This window comes from Amblyomma mixtum, chromosome 3 (assembly GCF_055824585.1).
Source record: "Amblyomma mixtum isolate Tamu chromosome 3, ASM5582458v1, whole genome shotgun sequence".
In the NCBI taxonomy this organism is placed as follows: Eukaryota; Metazoa; Arthropoda; class Arachnida; order Ixodida; family Ixodidae; genus Amblyomma; species Amblyomma mixtum.
The window spans coordinates 40497987-40522305 of NC_143014.1; the positions used below are offsets into that span (position 1 = coordinate 40497987).

Here is a 24319-nt window from a genome sequence, read left to right on the forward strand (position 1 = left end):
AATTTTTTAGCTGAGAGGGAATTGAAGCATCATCAGATCACTTGGTTTATTAGTATTGCTTCGTACTGAAAGTACCTTGTGTGTGTCTCACAAACTGAAAGCAGTGTGTTTGAGCTGTTCTTTTGCTATTGCACTCACATTTTTGCTTGCATATTTCAGCAAAGAATGCGGGTAAGCTTGAGGCGTTGTGCCCTTGACTTTTTAAAGTGAGCATGGATAAAGCTTAAAATTCACTAAAGTGGAACTTCTAAGTGCATGTTGCACTGCAGCAGTGCTTTACAAATTTTGAGGCAAAAATTTTGTTTAAGAGCCGAAGTAAACCTTGCAGAAAAACTCAAAATCAGTCTGTTCCTAAAGCTATCGAGGTTGCACTAGAAGCATGCTCAAAATGGTGGACTTAAAGCGGCAACCTGCAGAGCGAAAACTTGATGCATGAAACAGTTCCGATGCCACAGAGATGTTCCACTGAGTGAGTTCAGCAGGGCTTTCAAATTGTGTAAGTGCAGGGCGACCCTGGCCTTCGGAATAAACTCTGAGCCTTTGCCATTGCAATCCTTTGCAGGATGAGCAGGAACGAGTGGCTGTGCAGTGCCTAGCAGTGCGCTGCATCACCAGCCTGCTGCTGCAGTCACTGCAGTTGCCCCAGCCAGGCAACCCCCACAGCAGCACCTTGCTGCACCAGCCACGAGACAAGCCCTTCGCCTTTGTCCACACTCGGTCAGCTTGTCACTGCCGTTGCCTTTCATGCTTCTTTTAGGTTGCAGCTAGAATGAGCAGGCTTGAGGTTCGGCATTTATCAGTAGTTCCACTGAGGGCAGTGGCTATTTCGCAAACGCACGTGTGAAAGTGCGCACGCATTTAGCCTTGGTTGCAGTTGAAAAAAGCTGTGTTGGGTAAACCCATTGTGCTGGGAGGACAGGCCATTTCTATCCAGCCAGTAAAGGTATTGCAGTGTAGAGCAAATAGCAGAGTCAAATGATGCCTCTAACAAACAAAAGACAAAACAGACAAACAGACAAAAGTTTAGAGGCATCATTTGACACCTCTAAACTTTTGTTTAAAGGCATCATTTAGTCCTCTTTAGCTCTCTAGCTTAGAATGTTCGAAGGCACTTTGGTTCGCATGATTAATGCTTGCAAGCATTCAGTTCTGTATATTGAGTGTAGGTTCGGGCATGGGAATATTTGTTCCTGTTAGTAGTAGCTCTTGAGCAATTCCTGCTTGTGCATTCTGTGCAATGCAATGTTAGCAGTCCAGAAATCACTGGCATGTTTCTAAACATTACCGTGAACTTGCCAGGGTGCATTTGCATTCTGTACATTGCATTTGCATTTGTGGAGATCAGTTATTGCACATTGCCTTGTGCGCGACCTGTATGCAGCAGACACAGTAAAATCTTGATACAAATCTCACGGGGTCACAAAAAATATTCATATAATTCTAAATCCGCATCATTTAAAACGAACAAAATTCGTAGGCAGAAGCACTGCGAATGCGTTCACCAGATCTGTTCACAGCTGATGGAATTTATTTATGGTCATGTGGCCACTGCTGACGGCTCGTGATGTGTACCGCGCGACTGGCGATTGCAACATCGGCAACTATGCAGGCAGCACATAGTGCTCGACGGTGCAGTCGCGGCTCGCACGTTCGTATCATCCGTAGTGGCACAGGAGAGCGTTTGGAACACCTGAAATTGTGCACATTGAACACAGCGCACTCTATCCAAGGAATTTCGCACATTTGTATCAGCCTTGACTGTAGTACTATATCGAAATTTCATTTAGTCATTGCATGACCCCACCATATGTTTATCTCTGGAAGTGATCATAGGTGCACGACAGTGAAGTTGGAAATTATAAGAGATTTTTGTATTTCAAGTTACTAATGCTGCTAACCTCATAGTACCACCTCCAGTATAAATGCGTTAAAGTAACTTATTTCAAATTTTATATAGCGGCAGGAACCCACTGTAAATGAAAGTACAAACCACAGTTTTTGCTCAGTACAGTACTGTTGCTGATTTGTATTTTAATCACCAGAATTGCGTTAATCATTATTATTGTTGTTGTTGTTGTTGTTGATTTTTTTTTTTTTAGTTTTATCTTTGCATTTGCAGAGAGTTTCTTCTTACCATTATTCTTTCAGGTGTGGAAAACGACTGCAGGCTGTTCGAACCCCAGTTCATGAAGCTCTCTTGAAGATGCTCAAGCTGAAGTATGAAAAATTGTTGCTTCCAAATTTCCAGCTTAGAAATTGTTTATGGTAATTCGTTCTTTCTTTCGGTTGCAGCGGCAGCATGTCCTGGGGACGTTCCAACATTGAGAAGATGTGTCGCCATACTGAATACTCACTTGGACAGGTATATCTACATCTGTGGTCATATTTAAAAGTGTTTCCTTTTAACTTTGCTTGCTGAAGTTTTTTTGCTTAATTTGCTTGCTTTGATATCAAAAATTGAAAAAGGAAGTTTTCATTTGCGTATAATTCAAGTGAGGAAAGCTCACCGAAAGTATTTATTTTCACTGCATTTTTTGCTTCAGTGATCATTGTCGTTGGGTGTACTCCTTGTCCGAGATGTCTTTCGATAGAAACGCGTCTTTAGGATCGTCGAGCACGTTTGATATCCTGCATTCTTTGAAAGCACTACCGATAAGCTCCTTGGGAACGCTGGCCTGAGGTTCCGCAATCCAACTGCAGAGCGTGGCAGAAGAGGCCCCTTTCAGCTGTGTGGTAGCAATAAGTGTGAGGTCTCCCCACGTCATCCAGTCCATGTAGCAGTGTGTTGCTTTAGGCAGCTGCGATTCCTTTCCTTTTAAAAGCGGCCGAGTACTGCTTTCACAGTCCCAACTTCAGTGATGTGCAATCATCCTGCTTTCAATTATGGGGGCGTTGTCAGGTCAGCATGGAGAAATGGTGTCAAAATCGATACAGTCAACTGATGCCACTGCTAGCTAGCTCCTTTCCTCGCTGGAAGCCTAATGGTGGTAATGCTGAATAATAACAAAACTGGAACTGTGGATTTTGGCTGAAGATTGCGTGGATCCGCATATAATATCAGCTGAAAATCTGACATGCTAAATTCTCGAAAAAAAAAAAAAAAAAAACTCATATTATATGCAGGCTTTTACGGGGAATTTGTTCTTCAGTATCAGAAAAACTGTGCAGCAGGACCTCGAAGTACGGTTAATGTATAAATGAGCTCTGTGAGTGCCCTCACTTATGTACAAATGCTGTGAAATGTTTTTTGGGACTAATGCCAAATGCTTTTTTTATGACACATGTTCCATTTGCGTGTTTTGCTTGAGAACGTTCAAAGCCTTGCGTCTTCTTGTATAAACACTCAAATTATTGGCTATCACTAGCACTGTGCTCAGCCCAAAATTCAACAGTGATCTCGTCTGTGGAATTTTTTTTTTTTTACTTGTCAGCAACCTGACACGTGCCTATGTCATCTCTGTACAGCTTCCGGTTATTGGTTATTTTGCGGGTGCTAACATCACTCTAGGGGTGCTGGGGTGGAAGCTTCAAACACCCACACAGACAGCGGCTCCTTCGCTGCGTGAGACTATGCTGCTAACTCAGTGAAAATAATTGTGCCGTGGGCAGGTCTCAGTGGAGTACATGTGCGTGGCTGTGGGCCTGGCAGAAGGGGCTGACCTGACAAGCACGTCATCTCCACTGTCCTCATCGTCGTCATCTTCATCAAGCCAGTACTCGCCACCTGGAGGCAGCGTGGGCTGTTTGCGGCGTGAGGCCAGCCTGGCAGCTGCAGGGCTTGACCTGCGTTCATGCCTGCACTTCCTGCTTGACCTGTACACCCAGTGGCTGGGACCGCCTGACGCCATTGGCCAGCCACTCCTCACTGAGACCATCCGATCAGTGAGAGTCCTGACACTTGCCTCTGCCATCACAATTGAATGATTTCTTTTTAGTCGAAGTTTTAATGGTCAGTTTACTGTCGGAAGTGACTAAAATCTTATCGACGCTATTCTGATTTGTCTTGCCCTATGATAGTAGAAAGAAATGCATAACCGGTGGTTCTGTGAGTAATTTTGTTTTAAATGGGCAGAAGAAGTGGCGCTACTACCTATTCGTATGTGGTTACAAAAAATCAACATACAGAAGGAGGTCCCAGAGTCGGTGACTGTATCGGGACCTCCTGTTTGTAAATAAGTGTATACTATGACAATAAGCAACAGGAGCAATGTGCTGTGTTCAGATTTTTCCAGTAGAGTTAAGAATCTTTTTGCCACATGGGGCAGAGCAGGAGCTCTGTGCTGCCACATCCTTGGGATGCTTGTAGCGCAGCCACCCTCTCCTCTACACTGTAGTGCAGCAAAGACGAGGACACAAGAGACGAGAGATGAACACCATGAGCGCAGTTGCGAATGCAGAACGACATTGTGCATGCACGACATGTCGCAAGCGCTATGAGTGAAACTGTAGCACAGGGATTCTGACGAACATTAAAAAGCGGGCCCATTGTACTAGAAATATAGTTCAGTAGCGTGGCTTTTTGGGTTTGTTGGTACATAGTTCCAATACACTGTAGCGCAGCAAAGATGAGGACACAAGAGACGAGAGATGAACACCGCGTGCGCTCGTGGTGTCCGTCTCTCGTCTCTTGTGTCCTCATCTTTGCTGCGCTACAGTGTATTGGAACTATGTACCAACAAGCCCAAAAAGCCACCCTCTCCTCGTAACCGCCGTGTCGGCAAACTCACCAGTGAGTTGCACCACCAGTACCTGTGTTAACTATTGCCAAGGCACTGTAAAATTTCTGGTGTGTTGATAGAAGATATCCCTCACTCTGCTTGTTACCAACTGCAGCGGTGGCCTGTTTGTTTGTGCATCCGCCTCATAAGCGAGAGTATAGGGTTCGATCTCTAGAACCTCCGGGTACCCACCCAGAGTAAAAGCTTGTACAATGAGTACAAGCTTTCCCCTGGCCTGGTGCTTAGCTTCTTTGGGGTGAAATGCTCGGAAAATGGGTGTCTGACCTCGTGCCATGGCACTCTTTGGCCAAAGCCGCCCTTGTGCTACTAATGCGAAGTCATCATCATCTGCTTGTCATTATTGTGAACCACCGTGTGCTGCATTTTGCACTGTTCACAAACAGCTCAGTGACATCAGTTTTGCCATCAGCACCTGCATCATTCTCACTGCCCTGTCACTGCCCTTTGCTGCCCTTTCATTGCCTTGTCACTTGACCTGCAGGCTTGTAGCAGAATTCACTCTTGAGCTGCTTGTTGCAGCTCACAGTGCACAAGCAGCTGGCGATGTAGGTTTTTTTTTAATGTTGTGTGGTCTTTCTTTGTAACACAAAATAAAGCTAGTACTGTCGAGCCCACTTATAACGAACCTGACGGTCGTGCTGATTCCGGTCATTATATCTGAGGTTCGTAGTAAGTGGACTTAAAATTTTACAGCCATAAATACAAAGTCCAATGAAACTGTCATTTATTTCTTATAAACGTTCGTTATGCGCATGTCAGCTACTTCAAAGGAGACCACTTCACGGCGTTTTCCAACTTTTCAGGAGCATTCACACTTTTTTCTCAGCAAGGCCATAAATGCCAACAATTAAATTCGCTTGAGAAAAGGATATACTAATCGCGGTTAACTCTTTCGCTACCGCGCCTTAGGCCATCGATCGCATATGATCGATTCAAATCGCCCGCGCAAAAAAGCTCATTTTGGAGAGTCGTGTACGTGCTCCGCCATCTAGCTAGCGAGCTCAACAACTGCTCTTTCGATTGCAGCCTTGGTTTCAGTGTTTTGACATGAGGGGGCGCCGTGAAAAATAAAACTTTGAACGGCCGCAGCGGCGTCAGCCGGAGAAAATGGCGGCCGCGTCGCTGCGCGCTCCTCGAAAACGAAAGCTGACACCGAGTACGTCGGCCGGTTTCGGTTTCGTTTTTTGCAACGAAAGTAGCGGTTATTAGTCGGGCAACAATGTACAAACGTTGGATTTCGGTTTCGACAGCGAGACTTCGCCTCGGGAGCCTGGAATGTCAGCGCGTACTTGCATGTAAGTTCTGTTTTCGTTCGCTGTGGGTTTTCTGCGGTTCATACGGTTTGTAATTGATGAGAGTGGTTTATTTTTGTGCTTCAGGGTCTTGACAACGTATGGCGAAGGCAGTTTGCCAAATGCTCAAGGTCGCGTCGCGTTTTTCAACCAAGACGACAGCTAGGTGGCCATATCGGCACATCGCTGCGGAGCGGCGCTCGGAGATTAGCTCAACTTCTCGACTTTTTTTTGATGCTCTTCACGGCGGAAATGATGAAGACCGTGTGCAGAAACACTAATAAGTATGCATGGATTAAGATTTTCAGCAAGTTCGGTGTGACGGCTCATGGGAAGACGTGAATCTGTTGGAGATGCTGATGTTCATTGGAATCATCATATACATTGAAATTGTTGACCTGCCGCGACTTTATTTCTACTGAAATACCAGAATAATCTATTCTGGCCATCAAAAATCATTTCTCAAAATTGGTTTTTCGCTTTTTTGTTTGTTTTTTTGCACGTAACGGACCCGGATGATTCAGTGGCGGCAGCATCTAGTGGCAAGACTTGGAAAGTGTCCTGGCTTTCGAACCACATCGCCAAAACTTATTTCATTGATTCTGATGTTTTAGAGCTTGCCTAAAATGCCAAATTTTATCAGCTGGCTTGCAGGGAGCAGCTCATTCAAGAAATCTTCGGGTATGATGAGGGAAATGAAGTCCACGCCCGCAATCCTCCCATAGAATCCATTCAACACCAACCAAAAAGAATGAAAAAGAGAAGAAACTGCAAGCTCGGCTATCAGAGAACAAGGGAGGAACAAAGATAAAACCTTATGTGAAGCACCTGTCAGTCTACCTCTGCTTCACATCTTCACCCCTGATTGCTCTTCACAGTGGCACCACAGTCATGACCCCTGACTTGACAGGCCATGGAAAGTGCAGTAAATTTTTCTCATAGCTGAAACTGTGAATAATGATAGCGATAAACATGTGCAAGAGTTTGTATATTCCAGTTTTTCTCTAATCAAGTTCTGGCTTAGTGCAGCTGGTAATTTTTGTTTTTGCTATATACTTTTTTTGTGTTTTTAGCAAATTTCACCAATAAATGTTCATTTACTTCCGCACACACAACTGTTCTGTTTGTTTCATTCAGAAGTGTAACTAATAAGCTACAATTTCATGCATTGCAATATGTGCTGGGTGCATTAGTTCTTGTGAAAAAAATTTTTCTTTCCGTACACTCCAAATCGTCCATTTTTCTGCGGTAGCGAAAGAGTTAAAGTGTTCACGGCAACTCGTGGCAGGTTGGCCTGCTTGTCATCATCATCAGATTCTTGGCAGTTGGGCACCGCTCGTACTTTACATACAATGGCTTTCGTCATTGTATGACTTCATGATGCCTACGTCATGATCCGCGCCAACAAAGTCATCTCGGGCGAAATCATATCCGGCCACCTGTGCATCAACAACGCGTTGCTACAAATTCACATGCGCCTAATCAATTATGCAGATGTTCAACAGTGTTCTCAGTCATTCCTTGGTCCATAAACCATGCTTTACGGAATCAATTCCTGATGCACTCCGCAGTCAGTCAGTCCAACCCACATGGCCTTAACCATTTCTACAGCAACGAACAAAGATATCCGAACTGGAACATCGCCATCTGGTTTGTCAGTGGCTATCAGCATGAACTGCAGATACGCCGATGAAAGGACATCTTGAACGCATAAGTAAAGTCCATGCCTGGTGGCTTCGTCTTGCACTTGGCATTTGCCGGCAAGAAGAACGTAGTCACCGCAGCCAGGTGAGGCAACACGAGGTGTATTGCAAAGTTGTCAAGCACGAATTGGAACTCATATTTTTTCACTATGTCGAGGTCAAACTCTGCAAGCCTCTAGGCGAGCAAATCGTCCGCAATACTCATCGCGCCATTAGAACTTATGCCTAGCTGCATGCTTGTCGCATAAAATCAAAGCACCATGTGTCCTCCAGGCCTTTGTGTTCGGCCTGTAGCGTACGAAAACGTAGCTTCCAAAGCATAGCAGCGTGCGAGTCTTGCCAATGACAGAAGACCACCGTCGTTCGCTGCTGTTCATCCTCATGCACAGTAGGATGTACGTAAAAGCGTGCCGTGTTTTTGACCTGTGGAGTTGTCGCCTTTCAAAGCATCCGTTTCCGATGGCAGCACTTGGTAAAACTGTGTCGTTTTGTCGGCAGTGTCTTGCCTTTTTTTATTGCAATTTTGGGTCTCCACGTTCTTTCAGGGGCAGGGTGTCACGGGCACCCGGAGCCGCTCTTCCGTCTCTGTGCTTAACGGAAGCGCAAGTCTTTCGACTACGGGGCTGAGTTTGCGGTGCCTCTTCGTTCGTCCTAATCGAGTTGCGCCGCCACGATTATTCGTTGTATCTGAGATGGAGGCCCATTGCCCTAATGCATATTTTGATGGTAGCACCCTCCTGTTTTGTAATAAGCGAGCATTTGTTATAACTGCAATCGTTATAACTGGGTTCGATTGTACATTCAATCCCAGACATGTCGAACTAAGAGAATCGCAAGGTAGTCAGATATATCGATATTTCGAAGCATGGCCATGGGTAAGCTTATCTGTAACTTGGAAGCAGGAATATGGTGCACCGACACTAGCAGCACACGTCCTGTGGCAGCGTGTCACCCACCATGATACTACAAGCACGGCCCTCACTGGGTGTCACTAGGCCTAGCCCGCTTTGCATCAAATCCTCTATAAATGGTCCTTTGCAACTACTAGCCACTGCCTGTTATAAGAGGTCACATCCCTTCACCAGCACACTAGAAACAGAATAATCTGTCACTAAAATTGAGCTGCAGTTTGTTTCCAGAATGCTTTTGGCAGCAGAGTAGGACAGGTGAGAGCCACTGCTAGTCTTCGGTTATCTAGGCGGGCTTCACCGCATGGCAGGTGATTTAGCGAATGCCAGCTTCATTGGATGGCAGCAGCACCACATGAGAAATGGGTATGCCAAATCGAGGGAAACCCCCCACCACACCTCATGTTCCGTTATTATGAAGTTTCAGAGTCTTTGCATGGTTAGTGCTGCCAACAGAGGATGCACAGCCAACCCAGCTTACAAAGGATGATTGCGGAGTACCGTTACAAGAAGCGCCACTTGCAGGGGTCGTAGCATGGCACACTGTTTGTTATATCAGATGTTCTAATGAAGGAGAGTCTAACGCAAGTAGTAGTGCTATACTTCTGTGAGGTTTGTTAAATTGAATCTTTGACTGTCCAATATATACAGTAATTCGGTATATGCGGGTTTGGTGTATCCAGAATCGACTGGTTAAGAGGGCTGAATTAGACATCTTCTAAGATCTGCCACTGCTTCCTAGTCTGATGCTTTGCCCAAAATTTAAAATTTGAAGCGTTGTTTTGGCTTACTTAACTGTAAAGATTATGAAAAATAGTCTGGCTTGCTCTGTAGCGTGGTTTCAAGTTGCATTTTCTGTAGTAAACCTGTAATATTTAAACCTTGGCTGAAGTTACATTGTACACCTGGTACTTAAATGGCAGCATGTACGATGAGATGCATTGCGTTAGTATGCATCACTGGTTATTGCATCACATTGAAATGAAGTTACTCGAATATTAAAGTAGCGAATGCAAAAACCTTAGTCATAGATGTAAATGAGAAATAATGAGGTTAATAGGGAGCTTGAAGGTAAGCAGAGAGCTAACAGGCATGACCTTGTGAGCAATGGGAGGGACATTGGTTGACTGCAACAGTCGACCACTGTCACTCCCATTGCCTATGTTAGGTGTTGCGAGTGGTTTGGAGAAAGCAAAGTAATGCGGAAACATTAGAATCTGACTAAAGCTTACTTCATTTCAAAAGCAGTAGTCTGTGCTCTCATGGGAGGACTAGTGCAGCTATCACTGTTACTTTTACTTTGCCCCGCAGGACAGCAAAAAGTCTGGGAGTTTTTTTTTTTTATTTTTGTTATTGTTGAAGTGCTCAGCCCTAACAGGGCTGAAGTGTTGATAATTATTGCAGTTACTACAGCAGACACTGGTGCTAAAACATATGAACCTTATTGGGATTGCTCAGCCCCAACAGGGCTCAAATGTTTGAGCACCAGTCTCTGCTGTAGTAATTGCTGTGACTGTCAGTGAAATTTAATAAAAGCTTTTGTATTGACTGCACTTTTGCGTGTAAAGGGTTGCTAATTTCGTACATTGTTTCTGTATGCAGTTCAGCAACTTTTTTGGCATCTTGTTCAGATCAAGCTAAGCTTAGTTCTTTTTGGCAACTGCCTGCAGGTGGTGATGCTGTCGGACATTTTCATGGAAAGCTCACAGTTCGACTGGATGCTGAGCCTGTTCATGGACATGTACCGCCATCACCCAAGTGAAGATGAAATCTTGGCCCAGTACCTGATCTTAGGCATAGCCAAGGCGGCAGCAGTTGTCAGCCTGGTAAGACTTGTATCTACGTTTCTAGTGCTGTGACATGAAACGAAACAGTGTCATCAACACTGGTTGAGCAAATCATTATAAGAGAGTAGTGCTGCATGATGGTTTAGGTCTGTTCAGTGGCAGAAGCCAGGAAGCAGAGATGGTAAGTGCTGTGATGAATGGCAAGGATCTGAGAAACTTGGGTCCTGGTTAGTGAATGAATGAAAAATACATGTCACAGTATGAACATCAGCCCACATGATGGCTGTAACTTGGGCTGAATGCTGTATGCCACCTGCTGTTGCTGTTAGGAGCGGTGTTGGTAAGCACTTTCAAGGCCAAACTACATTACTGTATGCATAAAATACCCCTGAAAATGAAGAGGGTGGCATCACATACAGTGATCAGCTTGGCAGGGCACCTGACATAGTACTGTGAGGTTGCAGTTTTTATTGGTTTCCCACATGCAGCTTGTTATTTTTTCCTCAACTCTCTTGGAAAGTTTGTGTGTGACCCTTGGTTTTAATTATAAAACTATGTATCAGTTGCCCTTGCCTTGGATGCGGGCCAAACATTGATTGCCCTGCCCTTGTGGCAACTGCTAGGCGTGGTTGAACCAATTTATAACAGCTTCATTTATACGAGCACTCGGTGTGCACAAAGCTGACATGATTCCGACAATGGACATTAGGCTTATGGCACTAAATCTTTGCTATGAATGTCTATGGATGCAGATTATGATTAAAGCAAGTATGCAGGTGCGACGAAATTGCATGCGGGGACTCTATGCAGCCACTCTACTGCGGAAGCTATGAATTGTTATTAAGCGTCACTGGTTATCGATGCTTAACAGTGTAAATAACATCTTCACTGAATTTATTGCAGTTGTGAAACAACCATTCTGGTCTCATGACAAAAATTCAGGACTTGGATGGGAGTCTGAAGATATATAATGAACAGACAATCTTATGTAGTTGTGTGACGCCCATTTAAGAGGTTATCAGCATGGAGACTGAAGGCAGAGTTTGGTGAAAACTGTTAAGTGCTTCAGGCTACCACTGAGACCTGGAGAAAGATGCGAATGAGGTAGCGTACAACTAGCACCTCTAACGACCCTCTTTATTGCTGTGATCCACTGGCTGACAGGACTCGGACATGCAGGAGAAAATCCGCAAATTTGTGGACTTGGGCCTCCGCTGCCCAATGCCCTCCACCCAGCTGCTCTCCCTGCATGGGCTGCTGTACATGCTGGCCCAGCCGGGGGACGCCACCTCACCACTGCTGCCTTCTGCAACCGAGCACCTCACCAAGCACCTCGACGACTCATCTTTGTGAGTATCCTCGCCTCAGTGGCCACCACATGCCTGGCATAGTACAACGCAGTGCACAGTGTAGCTAGTTATGCTTTTAAAGAGGCCTCATCCGGTTCTCTGTGAGTTGGTGCAAGCATGGAAGTTTGTAATGGTGCAGCTGTTTCCGCCACTTCTTCACCTCAGGGAGGGGTGGAAAGCCTGGGAGCGCTTTTCTGTTGATCTGCACTCGCATCAGAGATGCTATTGTTTGAGTTACTTTCATGGGCAGTGAAAACTTGGTTTCGTGTTTTCTAAGTAATAAAGGTAGCTAATAGAAAAGAAAGTTGATTTTCAGAAATTTGTGGATAAGATACCGGTATGTTAGTAATTCAGCATGATGTATGCTTGTGTGGTGCTTTGCTTCCTGTGGCTGTGCTCATGCTTTCAAACAGGTTCCTTTTGTGCGACTTTTGTGTAACTTTTATCAAGCAGTGACAGCATAAAAATCCAGGGGCAATCAATTGGATTGATATGAAGGAAATGCAATAGCATTCTTCATTCACTCTCCAATCTATTCCTATTATAATTCTGTAAATGTTTCAAACACAGCCACCAATGAGGCTTGTGAGACCCAGGTTGCTCTTGTCGGGCAATGCGAGGATGGATAGCTCCCGCACACCTTATTTTTGCACAGATAGTTTTTCGGGAGGCTGTCGATGTTGCACCTATGCCTGCTGTTGTCCAAGTCATTTTCTTTCAAACGTTTTCGTTTTTTCTGGTTCATTCTTTGTCTGGCGTCTCCTTCCTCTCTCCCACAAGTATAGAGGGGGAGATGGCCAGTTGGCAGGTGGCGGGAGGGAAATCCCCCTAAACCTGCCATGGTCGGTTGTCAGGCGGAGGCTTCACACAGACGTTGCCCCTATTGTCGGGCAGTTTTCGCCTTCTTGGCCCTCCTGATGCTGTCGCATTAAAAAATTTCTAGAATGCGCCAAAGTCCAACGGGTATCCATTGAACTAGTGTGGCGTACAAACTGATACTGTTGCATACTGTTGCACATAATGCGGTAATTATATGTAATATATAACATTATAATAATCTGGGACAAGTGTATTTGCATTACAGGTTCTTGTCAACTTGCTGAAGCTTTGATTTCAAAGTTTTTCTTGTGGTATCAAAGAAGAATCTTCTCTGTAGTGATTTTACTGTGTGCCCAGGCTTGTGGCAACAGGATACACTAGGTGTTCATATCGCAACCCGTGTTCCTTCCTGAGCAAAATGGGCATTAGCGGTGGGGCACATTCTTTGCCACTTGTCACTTTGTTGTGTCTTCGTCGCAGTCATGCAGGAAAGCAAGGGAGCAATCAATCACTGTGTAGCAAAAAATACATGTTGGTATTAACACAGCCTTCTCAGGTTGCAAACTTGGTTGCGAGCATTACTGCAATGTGGGAATGCCTCTTTGTCCTGTTTTTGTCTTTTGCAGCAAGGACAGTGAACCAAACATGCTGGCATTGTGGGCCCTGGCATTTTTCCTGGCTGAGAACTACTCAAACAAACAAGATCTTACACCAAAAATTGTCCAGGTAGTTAGCCTTCATTATTTTATTATTGCATAAAGTAAGGCCAAGGGTTATATTTTGTAACGGATCTTTTCAGAATTGAATCTTTTGCTTTGAGAAATTAATTAAAAAATATGAAGGAACGTCACTGCGTAAAGGAACACAATGCAGCAAACCGCATGAAAATCCATGAAGCCATTGTTGTGCTGCGCTTCCTGCAAGTAGAGCAGTCAGGTCAAAAAACACTTTTGAGAAAACTCGCACTGAAGTCGTACAAGCAGTTTGTCCATCAAAGTGGTGCAGGACTGTAACATTCAGCGTCCTTGGCTGTGGGGGCCTTGTAGACGTGCGATTCTGACTGGAGGAGATATGCGGTGAAACCAGTTTTCCAGTGACACCAATCTTGCCGCAAGTGGCAGTGCAAAAGCCGAGCTATCGAACTTGAAAATCTGCTTTTCACGGCGATTTCAGCCAGTTTTGTGCTACCTATGGTCACAGAAATATTTTTTGAAGTCGATTCTGGGCTGCTTTCGGGATGCGATTAAAAAGACCTCATTTATACCAGATAAGATGTTTTCTGAAATTTGATTTTTTTTTTTCTAGATTTTCATGATTCGAAATTAACTTGAAACCATTCAGAAGCGTCACGAAGAAGTGTCATGTATGGCTTCTGCAATGGTATAGCGGCAGTTCTATTGCTGCCATCGTCATGCGGGTATAGGATCGGAGGACTTCTGGCTCCTTCTGGATTTTGGCCGTGGTCACTTTTTTTCTTCCAATGTGCGACTTTGTTCTTATGAATCGTTTGCTGCTTTCACAGTAGCTTCCATGTGTGAAGGAGTTGGCATTGTGTCGCAAGCAAAAAGTGCAATTGCATTTATCACAAGCAGATAAAGTTGTTCTAACATGAAGGCGACTTGACGAAAAAGTCTGGACCCATTTGCATACGGAGGCAAATGTATATGTGTTGCTCGCCTGTACGTTGCTTTGGCTTGTTCTCTTTATTATTTGTCTTTTTCACTACCATTGGTGTGTTAATTACTGGTAACATAAAGTGTTCTTGCTAACAAACAAGCCAAGATAAACTATATGGGGCTTTTGGGTGCAGAGGAGTGCCACATTTGTCACAAAAAAAAAAAAACAATTCTTCTATTTAAAATAATATTTGTTAGCAAAAAGCTTGCAACTCTTGAAAGGAGTGGACATGTCTGTGAGCGCTTCCAATTCTATCTGCATTCCAGTCAACTTCCGGTCTGCATTCAAACATTCACAAGTGTGGTTCTACCATCTGTTGTGACCGTCTAGAAGCTTTTTTTTTTTGTTCATTCCCACTGTGTCCACTATGTCACATCTAGTCTAAGGAGTGTGCATGGATGCCTTTCCATAGCCTCGCTCAAGTGAGGTAATAGCGCTCTTCTATCTCTCTTTTATCTTTCGTTTGCAAGCGGTTGAATTTCTTTGGAGGAGAAATTCTAGAGGCCCGTGTGCTGTGCGATGTCACTGCACGTTAAAGAACCCCAGGTGGTCGAAATTTCCGGAGCCCTCCACTACGGCGTCCCTCATAGCCTGAGTCGCATTGGGACGTTAAACCCCATAAACCAACCAACCAACAAGCTGCCACTTTAGTGTTCGATCCCTGATATTGTATAAAAACTTGACACTGAGGGTACGTCGCTGCCATAAAAACCCAACAGTGAAAGGGTTAAAGTAGCCAAGTGCAATTCCTGGACGCGTGCAATATCGCCCCCCACCCCCCTAGTATCTCCCGAATTTTGATATGGCAGCTTTGCAGGTATGCTGCATACATTTGGTGTGTTGAAAATTCGCGACACTGGGCACTAAAGGATTTACCTGTCATTGGATTTTTGCACAACAGCCTACATGCCACAATTTCTTGCTTGTGCATCGAATATCCACTTAGGCAATAAAGGTACATTTTTGGACAGAATAATATGGACTGCACTTTGACGTTCCAACTCTTGCCTCGCATTACGGGACAGAAATGGACAGGTTTGCTGCATTTATACACAAGCTCACAAGCAGCGTTTACTTGCATATGGCCGCCGCGGTGGCTCAGTGGCTATGGTGCTCGGCTGCTGGCCCGAAAGACGCGGGTTCGATCCCGGCCGCGGCGGCTGAATTTCTTTGGAGGAGAACTTCAAGGCCCGTGTACTGTGCGATGTCAGTGCACGTTAAAGAACCCTAGGTGGTCGAAATTTCCGGAGCCCTCCACTATGGAATCTCTCATAGCCTTAGTCGCTTTGGGGCGTTAAACCATATAAGCCAAACCATAAACCAAACTTGCATATGTATCAGACACCCATTAATTTTCTTTGGGTAACACGTCAGAAGGTTTTGACTGCCGAAGCGTGGTCCATATTATTCTGTCTGTACATCCCTAAGTGTATTAATGTTCATTGCATTGTTGCAAATTGTTTACTTTGTCATTCCAGTCGATGCTTAGTGACTGCGATTTTTCTGTTTTTTAAAACAGTGCCACTCTAATAAAGCTGCTACTATTATTGTCATTATTACTGTCTGATTTACAGCGATTAAAGTTTAGCAACCTTTAGCATTTTTCCTGCAGATTTCTCAATGTTTTCTAACAGTACACAAGACATGAAGTTTCAACTGTGACTGAATTTACTTGACTCAAGTGTCAAGTAGTTATAAAAATAAATGAAACACTGAATCAACTGCCAAATTTGTACTTCATTTTCAAGGAGGAATGAAACGGCAGCTTTACAATTTGAACATCTTCAATGATAATGCTTTTATGTTCATTTTTAGGTTAGCTTGAACCTCTGCAATGGAGACAACCTTCCTCTTTCACTCTACTTGTGCATTCTTCATGGGCTGGAGCGGCTACTTTTAGCAGGTGTCATTGAGAGTCAAGACAACGAGCTCATAATCAAAGTTTGCATTGAGCGGTAAGAAGAACCAGCATTTTTGTGAGACATATATTAGTGGTGCTATGAAAGCTTCAAGCAAAAGTGCTTGTGTTATCTCCAAGCTATAAGAAAAATCACTTGAGATATCTTTATCAAATCTTATAGGATGACGCTGTACTTCTATTCCGTAAGCACTGCCGCCGCGGTGGCTCAGCGGTTATGGTGCTCGGCTGCTGACCCGAAAGACGCGGGTTCGATCCCGGCCGCGGCGGCTAGAATTTCTTTGGAGGAGAAATTCTAGAGGCCCGTGTACCGTGCGATGTCAGTGCATGTTAAAGAACCCCAGGTGGTCGAAATTTCCGGAGTCTTCCACTACGGCGTCCCTCATAGCATGAGTCGCTTTGGGACGTTAAACCCCATAAACCAAACCAAACCTATTCCGTAAGCACCTGAAATGCTCTTTCTGATGGGAAGGATGCATGAAATCGTAGCTTGTGTGTGTACTTAATGCACAGCATGCACCATCTGTTGCATACTACGAGTAAGTGTATGAGTGGATATATTGTCGCGTAGTGGTGGCAGAAATGAATGAAGTCTAAGGTTTGGCGGAATCTCTTCTGGTCGGGTAGCAGGGTTATTATTAGTACCAAAAAAGAAAAACGCCAACCAAAGGTTTGCGTCGAAAATAGTGGACATTTCGGCTTCTATACGGAAGCCTTGTTCCGGAACAAGGCTTGCATATGGTAGCCGAAATGTCTACATTTTTTGACCCAAACCTTTGGCCAGAGTTTTCCTTTTTTGGTATACTAATAATGAGTGGTGACGGCAGTCTGCCAGTCAGGACGACAGCGAAAAGGGCTTCCTAAAGAAACTGTTGATAGGGCTGGACTGTGCCCTCAAAGAACTCTGCAACGGCAGATTCATAGTTTCGTATTCATAGTTTGTATTCATACATTGTACATGTTCGTAGTTTCGTAATGTGCTGCAGGCAGAGTGAAGACTGAATTTGTGCGTAAGTTCTTGCAAATGGTCAATATCGTATTCCAAGCAGTACTCAAATATACCGCGTGTGAGTGATATAACTGCTTACAGTCAAAAATTAAACTTGGAGACAGGCAGCTGTCAATATCCTCAGCGGATTTGTCCCATCGTCACTAACAACTAAAATCTGGTGTTTGAATGCTGCATTCTGACTCACTGCTGGCACTCTTGTCACAAAAATTATAGGCTGATGAGGCACTTTTACAAAACGACACTTTTTTAATATATATCTGCAGGGGTCCTTGGACACACCCAGTTTCATCACTACACACACACATACTTTAGTAACTGCAAAGCTGTGTAAGAAATGGATGTTTTTGCTGCAGAAAAAAAAGAATTGGAAAAGTTCTCCATGTTGGGTTACATGAGGTGCACCAATTTTTGTTTCCCAGCATTCGGCACAGCAAGCCAACTGAAGCAATGCCAGCCCTTGGTGTCATGCTGTCTGCCCTTTACATTGGTATGTGGTTGACATTCTTTCAGTGCTTTGCAACAGCACTTTACTATTTATGTCGACTGTTGGTCAGCATATCAATGCCCTCCTTGTCATTGCTGTTCTAGCTCAAGGGGTAAATAAGCGACGTTCTCAGCCTTCAATTGAGTTGGAGCCTGCCAACAGTGAGCAGCGAGCTGCAGCTTTGGAGAGAGCTACTCTTCTGTTTGACAGGTGCGTATTTCCTTCTTATGGATGATGATACAGTGTTGCAGCTTCTATACAGGTCTGTCTTGCACCCCTATACTAGAGGAAGATTGTTATTTCATAGTTTATTGTTTATAGTTTATTGAGTTTTATCGTCCCAGTGTGACTCAGGGTACAAATAATGTGTACAGTCAGGCCGGAATGAAACGCGAACAGAGCACGTCAAGAAAACAAAATATTTTACCTGCCTACTTTCAGCTGAAGTGTACAACTAGCCTGATTCATGTGTCTGGGCAAAGGGCCTACTGAAATGCATAATCGAAAATAGGTTGTAAAGGAATATCTCGCTGAAAAGCAGAAATGTATGACATATGCGTGTTCGCGTTTCATTCCGGCCTGACTGTACAAGTCTGCTGCTTGTTTTAGCAGCTATAACTAAATATTTGAAACGGATGCACAAGTGAATAAATAAATGGTATGTTCGTGGGCATGCATACATGTGTGATACATAATTGTTGCATGTACCATCTGTTGCAAAAGTTCACAGTCCACTGCTCCGTTCAGAGGAACAGCAAGGTCGACTGTTAACTTCTGCAACAGGCAGTACATGTTCTTCTTGGCTGTACCTTTTCTCCTTCCTTTTTTTTTTTCCTGTGCAGGATCAAAAGAGGCTACCCATTTGAGGCTGATCTGATCAGCCAGATACTACCTGGATTTCTGGGCGAGTTTTTTCCGGCACAAGATATCCTCAACAAAGTTATTGGGGAGTTCCTCTCTAACCAGCAGCCTTACCCTCAGTTTCTAGCGGCAGTGCTCTTCAAGGTGAGCAGTGCAACATAGTGAGTTGCTGATTTGTGCTGTGATACAACCTAAATATTTTAGTGCGGTAGCACTTATAGTGGTCATTCCCTGCATTTAGCTGTTGTTTGTTTGTTCGTTTGTCTGAAGCCATGCTTTGTGGCTGGCTGCTCACAGGTTGTGGGCAACCTGCCAGGTATGTTCGTGTGTGTGTGCGTGCACGCACTCACGCATTTTGTTGAATTTCTGCGTGAACACCACGTTTTGCCTACTGATAGGTCGCTGTGGCCTTCATGCGACGACCAGCATCTCCCACAGGGGTGATATGTTCTTCTCCATGGGCCTCGGTATCCCGTTAATTCGGTTGCCCCATGACATGCTCTGCTTCTCTTGTGTTTTCCAGTAAAGATCACATTTATACTTTCACTTTTTTTATTATGTGTCGTATGGATGGCATGGTTACCAGCCTAGGCAGCTCTTCAATTCTTATGTGTTTCAGCAAACCAGTAATGGTGCGACCTCGCGATTAGAAAACTCATACACGGGTGCTCTGTACGGAATATTTCCAACCGCAACTGCTCTAGTGATTGTTTGGTATGGTTTCTGCCGTGCTTCACCATACTTGTTTGGTATTCTTCGGACCATGTGCACCATCGGAGCTCAGTTTCACTTGAGTGTATGAATCCATTTGCAAGGGCTGTTACAGCTAATGTAGAAGAACTTCTTGCTGGGCGAGTTGGTGCATAGCTTTCTTGGGATGGCGTTGCGCACACGTTGCGCTCTTTATGTCTTCTGCTCCTTCCTGTGTATGTTCATTCGTGTGCGCAATGCCATCCCAAGAAAGGAATGTTACAGCTAGCGATCTGTTCCCCCAAGGTCTTGGTTTGCCCATTTGTAGGTATGATGTCGTGTTCGCCAGTGTGCAGGGTGATCTGCTTTTGGCGTGAGCAGCATTCTTTCTGTCTATGCTAATCAGTTGCGTCACATCTTTTCTGGTGACAGCTGTAGTCCCAGGGTGTCTAAACTGTCAGTAAGGCAGATGATTGTCACTTACAGTTCAGTCTGCAGACTCTCTTCGTTTGCATAGTCCTGCGCTTCCATCCATATAGTGGTATCATCTGCGTAAATGATGAAGTGGTGCGAGGTGTCTTGTTCGAGCGCTTCTGCTACACGGGTCATGGCAAGTAGAATGGCATAGAGCCAAGGGTGGAGCTCTGGGGCACCCCCCCTGTCCAAGTAATAGGTTCTGGGACTCCATCCCAACACCTTGCCATGAAGCCGAATCGGCCTGCTTTGCATGAAGCTGCATATCTAATTGTAAGCTTTTTGACTTGGTCATCTAGTTGCCAATTCTTGTAGGATGACCTGTTGTTTTATGTTGTTGAATGCTTTACGCAGTCAACGGCAAGGGTGTAATCTGGTGTCTGTTTGCGGGACTTATGGTTGATTACCCTTCGGAGCAGCCAAAGGCTCATATGTGCTCATACTCAGCCGGTATCCTGCCTGAGCTGGGTGCTACCCTGGTTGTACATATTCAATATAATGCTGTGTTCTTTGTTTATCATTCTTTTGGTCAGTTTGCAGATTGTTGACGTTAAAGCGAATGGGCATAGGTTCTCTGGTTTCGTGTGTGGTCTTTGCCTGGTTTCGGTATGGAGTAGATCATGATAGTCTAAGTGCATCTGACACCAGTCCGGATTCCCAGGATTCGTTTATAATAGGTAGGAGCTGGTCTTGGGCTTCATTGCTAAAGTTTCTGAGCTCCTGCCATGTAACTCCATCGTGTCTGGGGGCCGATTATGGTTTCCCGTGGGCTAGGACTGCCAGTAGTTCGCCTCTGAAATAAAAATAGGAATTTCCTATAACAATGCTTGACCAGAATCTCTGGGAGCTTGGTAAGCTCCCAGAGATTAAGCGGTCACTCCCATTATATTATATTGAATATGTACAACCAGGGTAGCACGCAGCTCAGGCAGGATATCGGCTGAGTATGAGCACATATGAGCCTTTGGCTGCTCCGAAGGGTAATCAACCATAAGTCCTGCAAACAGACACCAGATTACATCCTTGCCGTTGACTGCGTAAAGCATTCGACAACATAAAACAACAGGTCATCCTACAAGAATTGGCAACTAGATGCCCAAGTCAAAAAGCCTTTGGTATGAGGATGTAATGTGGAATGCTTTGGATGATTAATTTCGGCCACTAGTGGCTCTTTAACATGCACATACATCACATAGCACACGAGTTTTTTTTTTTTTTTTTTTGCCAGCGTTAGCTTCGTAGAGAATGTCAACCATATTTAAATATGAGATTGTAATAATATACTTTGCTTTACTCGACTGTTAGTACTTTTTCTTAATCAACTTGCCGGTTTCTGTGACATTTGTACTGAGAGGAGATCTGATGTTGCACATTACATTGGTTTTCTTGAAGCACTTCTGTTGTAATCCCAAAGCATAACACTGAATTTATGATCAGTTCCAATTTATGATCAGTTCCGTAGCACGATACACTTGACAGCTGGAGCAAAGAACAGCTTGCATATGTTGGCAGCTATGTGGGCTTTTTTTTTGTTCTGGTGCTCTTACACCCCTCTGAATGTATGTTACGCAGTGCTCACTTGAAAGCAGCTGTGCGCTAAGAAGGAAGCTGCTGGCCCCATCAATTAAGCGATCACTCATACAGCCCAGAGTCAAATTATAACCCGTAATGTGGGAAGAAATATAAACAAGTGTCCCTCCAATCAGCCAGAATCATTTCAAGGAGGCAAGCGTCGTATATGTATCAAAATCAAACGCACGTGCTAGGAGCACCCATAGAAATGCCAGCAAAACGAGCAACAAAAAAGGCCCCAGTACTGGTGCTGCCCCTTGCGGCCGAGCTTTGCGTGAAAGTCCACTAACTGGCCACAACTCCTGCTGCCATCGGGTCTCCTCTCTTTCTTCCACTGTGATCACAATCATCCAGTTGTCTGCCATATTGCACAGCTGGTGGTGCTGTGGAACATGCAAATAGCAGACGTCCTGTTGCAGTGAAAAATTGGCTTTAAGATCGGTAAGCAGTAAATACTTTGGCTGAGCTAACTTGATGTTGCTTGAATCTGTTCTGCATTTTCAGGTGTGTGAAGGACTTCACGAAGGCAACCACGAAGAATTGATGCAAGATTGGGTTCTCCTTTCATTATCAAACTTCACACAGCGTTCACCGCTGGCGATGGCCATTTGGAGTCTCAGCTGCTGCTTTGTTGCAGTAACAGCTACAGTCTGGCTTCGTGCACTGTATCCTTCCACATAAGTCTGCACTAGTCGTGTACTGCAGTTTGAAAATGATGAACGCTTATGCCCTTGGTTTGTGGTACCTATGTGGTTTGAATGCTGTCAGCTTTGAATTCAATTATTGCATAGCCGCCGCGGTGGCTCAGTGGCTATGGTGCTCGGCTGCTGACCCGAAAGACGCGGTTTCGATCCCGGCCGCGGCGGCTGGAATTTCTTTGGAGGAGAAATTCTAGAGGCCCGTGTGCTGTGCGATGTCAGTGCACGTTAAAGAACCCCAGGTGGTCGAAATTTCCAGAGCCCTTCACTACGGCGTCTCTCATAGCCTCAGTCGCTTTGGGACGTTAAACCCCATAAACCAAACCAAACCAATTATTGCATAATGCATTAGGTTCAGAGTAAAGTGAACAGAGCACAAATCGAAATTTTAATATTAATATCGCCAACCTCAAGGGGAACCTCTCGCTTACATCTTAAAATTCACATCTTAAAGTTCACAGAAACAAAGGAATAGATTTGCTTGGGAGCCTTTGAACCAGTCAGTAGGAAACAACACTTGAAAAGTTAAAACGCGGTGGATGCTGGAAGCTTTTACATTTGACAAGTGATAAGTAAGCAGAAGGAAGCATTTCATTTGAGACGCGAGATGTGGTAAGCAACTCATATTCAGCAATTTGATGCCATGACACCTTTAAAGCAGACAGAATCGGCATTTTAAATTTTGCTGAATGTAGAGTTGTTACAGACATTAAGCAAGGTTTGTCTTGTTTTAAATGCTTTTACAAAAACTGTGGTACCTGTTTTTTGTTACAAAGCTATAATCAAAAAGTGAAGGTTTGAAATGTTGAAATTTTACAGTATTTATAAATTCCTATTCAAAATTCAAAGCCTAATTCAAATTCTGCTTGAACCAGTCAGTTTATTTGAACTGTTCTTTCAGATAATTAACTCCATCCAGATCAGTGCAGGTGCTTTCCCGATTTGAACAAGAAAACCAAAATTACGTACATGCTGAAGCTTCCTGCAAAACAACAAATTGCACTTTAGTTTTTAATCCTGGTAGTCTGATTAAAACTTCATAATTTCTTGCTCATATAACACTGCTACTGATTGAGTGGTGGAAGTTTTTGCTTAGATTAATGTTGTATGCATTTATATTAATTTATTGTTGCAGAATTCCAGACTAATAATTCTATGTCAAATGGCTCAGTATTGTCACAGAACATTTTCCTGACCACTAAATGCAGGTTCCCATTGATTCAGGGCAGAATGGGCATGTTTGAAGAACATGACAAACAGCTGTTCTACATTTCTGCTTTGGATTTTCAGAGGCAGGCAAGTTCAAGTTGTGCTGTTCTTTCTTTTCTTTTTCTTTTCTTACCTCCCCAGTAGCACGTGATAGACTTGGACCTTCTTTTTCTTTTCCAGCTTGTGAATGAGCAACACAAAACGCAGTTTTACAATATTATTAAAGGTGTGGCCACTCCAGATACCCCTTATGCAGAGCTTCTAAAACAGCTGCCTCAGCCACCTTAAAGCAAAAAAAAAAAGACAAAAAAAGGGTGTTCTCGTTTTTCAGGTGAGCATCGCATGATCAAAGGTTCCCATGTATTTCATGTTCTCTGATGTATAAGGTTCTTGCATTTCAGCATATGAATGTTTCCATAGCAGCTCTTGTTAACTTTTGCTGTTGAATGAGGGGCTCGTCAGTGACGATTGCATTTTTTTTCGTCCCGTCAGCCATGAGCACCTGTCTTGCACTTCATTTATAATCCATAAAAATATCCCCTGCAAACCACTCAAGGATTTTTATTCAGTATGCACTGCAAGGTTTGTGATATCTCATTCAATTAATGCTTTATATTGTTTTGTTTTCAGGAATAAAAACCAAGCAGCTGAAAGCTCAACGTGGTGCTGTAAATAGTCTTTCTTGAAGAGGCAGATTTCGATGTTTTTGGCTGTCTTGTGCACAGCCAGCTGTTAAGCATGTTGGAGCAGCCAGATGTGTGATAAACATGGTTCATGTTGACATTCCCAGGCATTCCACAGGTGCTCTCAGCCCCATGCATGACTACGACCATTTCTCTGCCCCTTTCTGCCCTGCACAGAACGATTCCAGTGTTTCATGACTCAGAGCAGTGACGTGCACTCTAGTCAGTTTCGTGATGGACTTATGCAGCTGCACGGGAGCGACATGCCATATTGTTACTCGCACAAGCTTCAAGCTGGCTGTGGTCTCAAAACTACACTGCACGTGAAGCATCATGTTACTCGGGTTACTTAATATAAAAAAAAAAGTTCCAATTTCCTTGTACAGAAACCAATAAATGCAGCAAGAAATGTGACAAGAGATTGTGTCTTTGCCAATACAAAAA

The 24319-nt window shown here is 44.1% G+C and overlaps 1 protein-coding gene across 4 annotated transcripts in view; it reads left to right on the top strand.

Moving 5' to 3' along the window:
- The window catches only part of htt (huntingtin), a 107224-nt gene extending 82930 nt beyond the window's left edge, over positions 1 to 24294 (top strand). For 3 of the 4 annotated variants that reach the window (XM_089578819.1, XM_089578816.1, XM_089578818.1), the window contains 15 exons: positions 563 to 717; positions 2149 to 2217; positions 2293 to 2362; positions 3610 to 3882; positions 10313 to 10468; positions 11594 to 11778; positions 13224 to 13323; positions 16090 to 16229; positions 17624 to 17691; positions 17793 to 17898; positions 18531 to 18693; positions 21790 to 21950; positions 23192 to 23279; positions 23373 to 23523; positions 23823 to 24294. In XM_089578819.1, coding sequence (XP_089434945.1) covers positions 563 to 717; positions 2149 to 2217; positions 2293 to 2362; positions 3610 to 3882; positions 10313 to 10468; positions 11594 to 11778; positions 13224 to 13323; positions 16090 to 16229; positions 17624 to 17691; positions 17793 to 17898; positions 18531 to 18693; positions 21790 to 21950; positions 23192 to 23279; positions 23373 to 23480 — 1842 coding nt within the window. In that variant the 3' untranslated portion in view covers positions 23481 to 23523; positions 23823 to 24294. The remainder of the gene's footprint in view (positions 1 to 562; positions 718 to 2148; positions 2218 to 2292; positions 2363 to 3609; positions 3883 to 10312; positions 10469 to 11593; positions 11779 to 13223; positions 13324 to 16089; positions 16230 to 17623; positions 17692 to 17792; positions 17899 to 18530; positions 18694 to 21789; positions 21951 to 23191; positions 23280 to 23372; positions 23524 to 23822) is intronic. The other variant, XM_089578817.1, reaches the window with a different exon arrangement.
- The last annotated feature ends 25 nt before the right edge of the window (positions 24295 to 24319 follow it).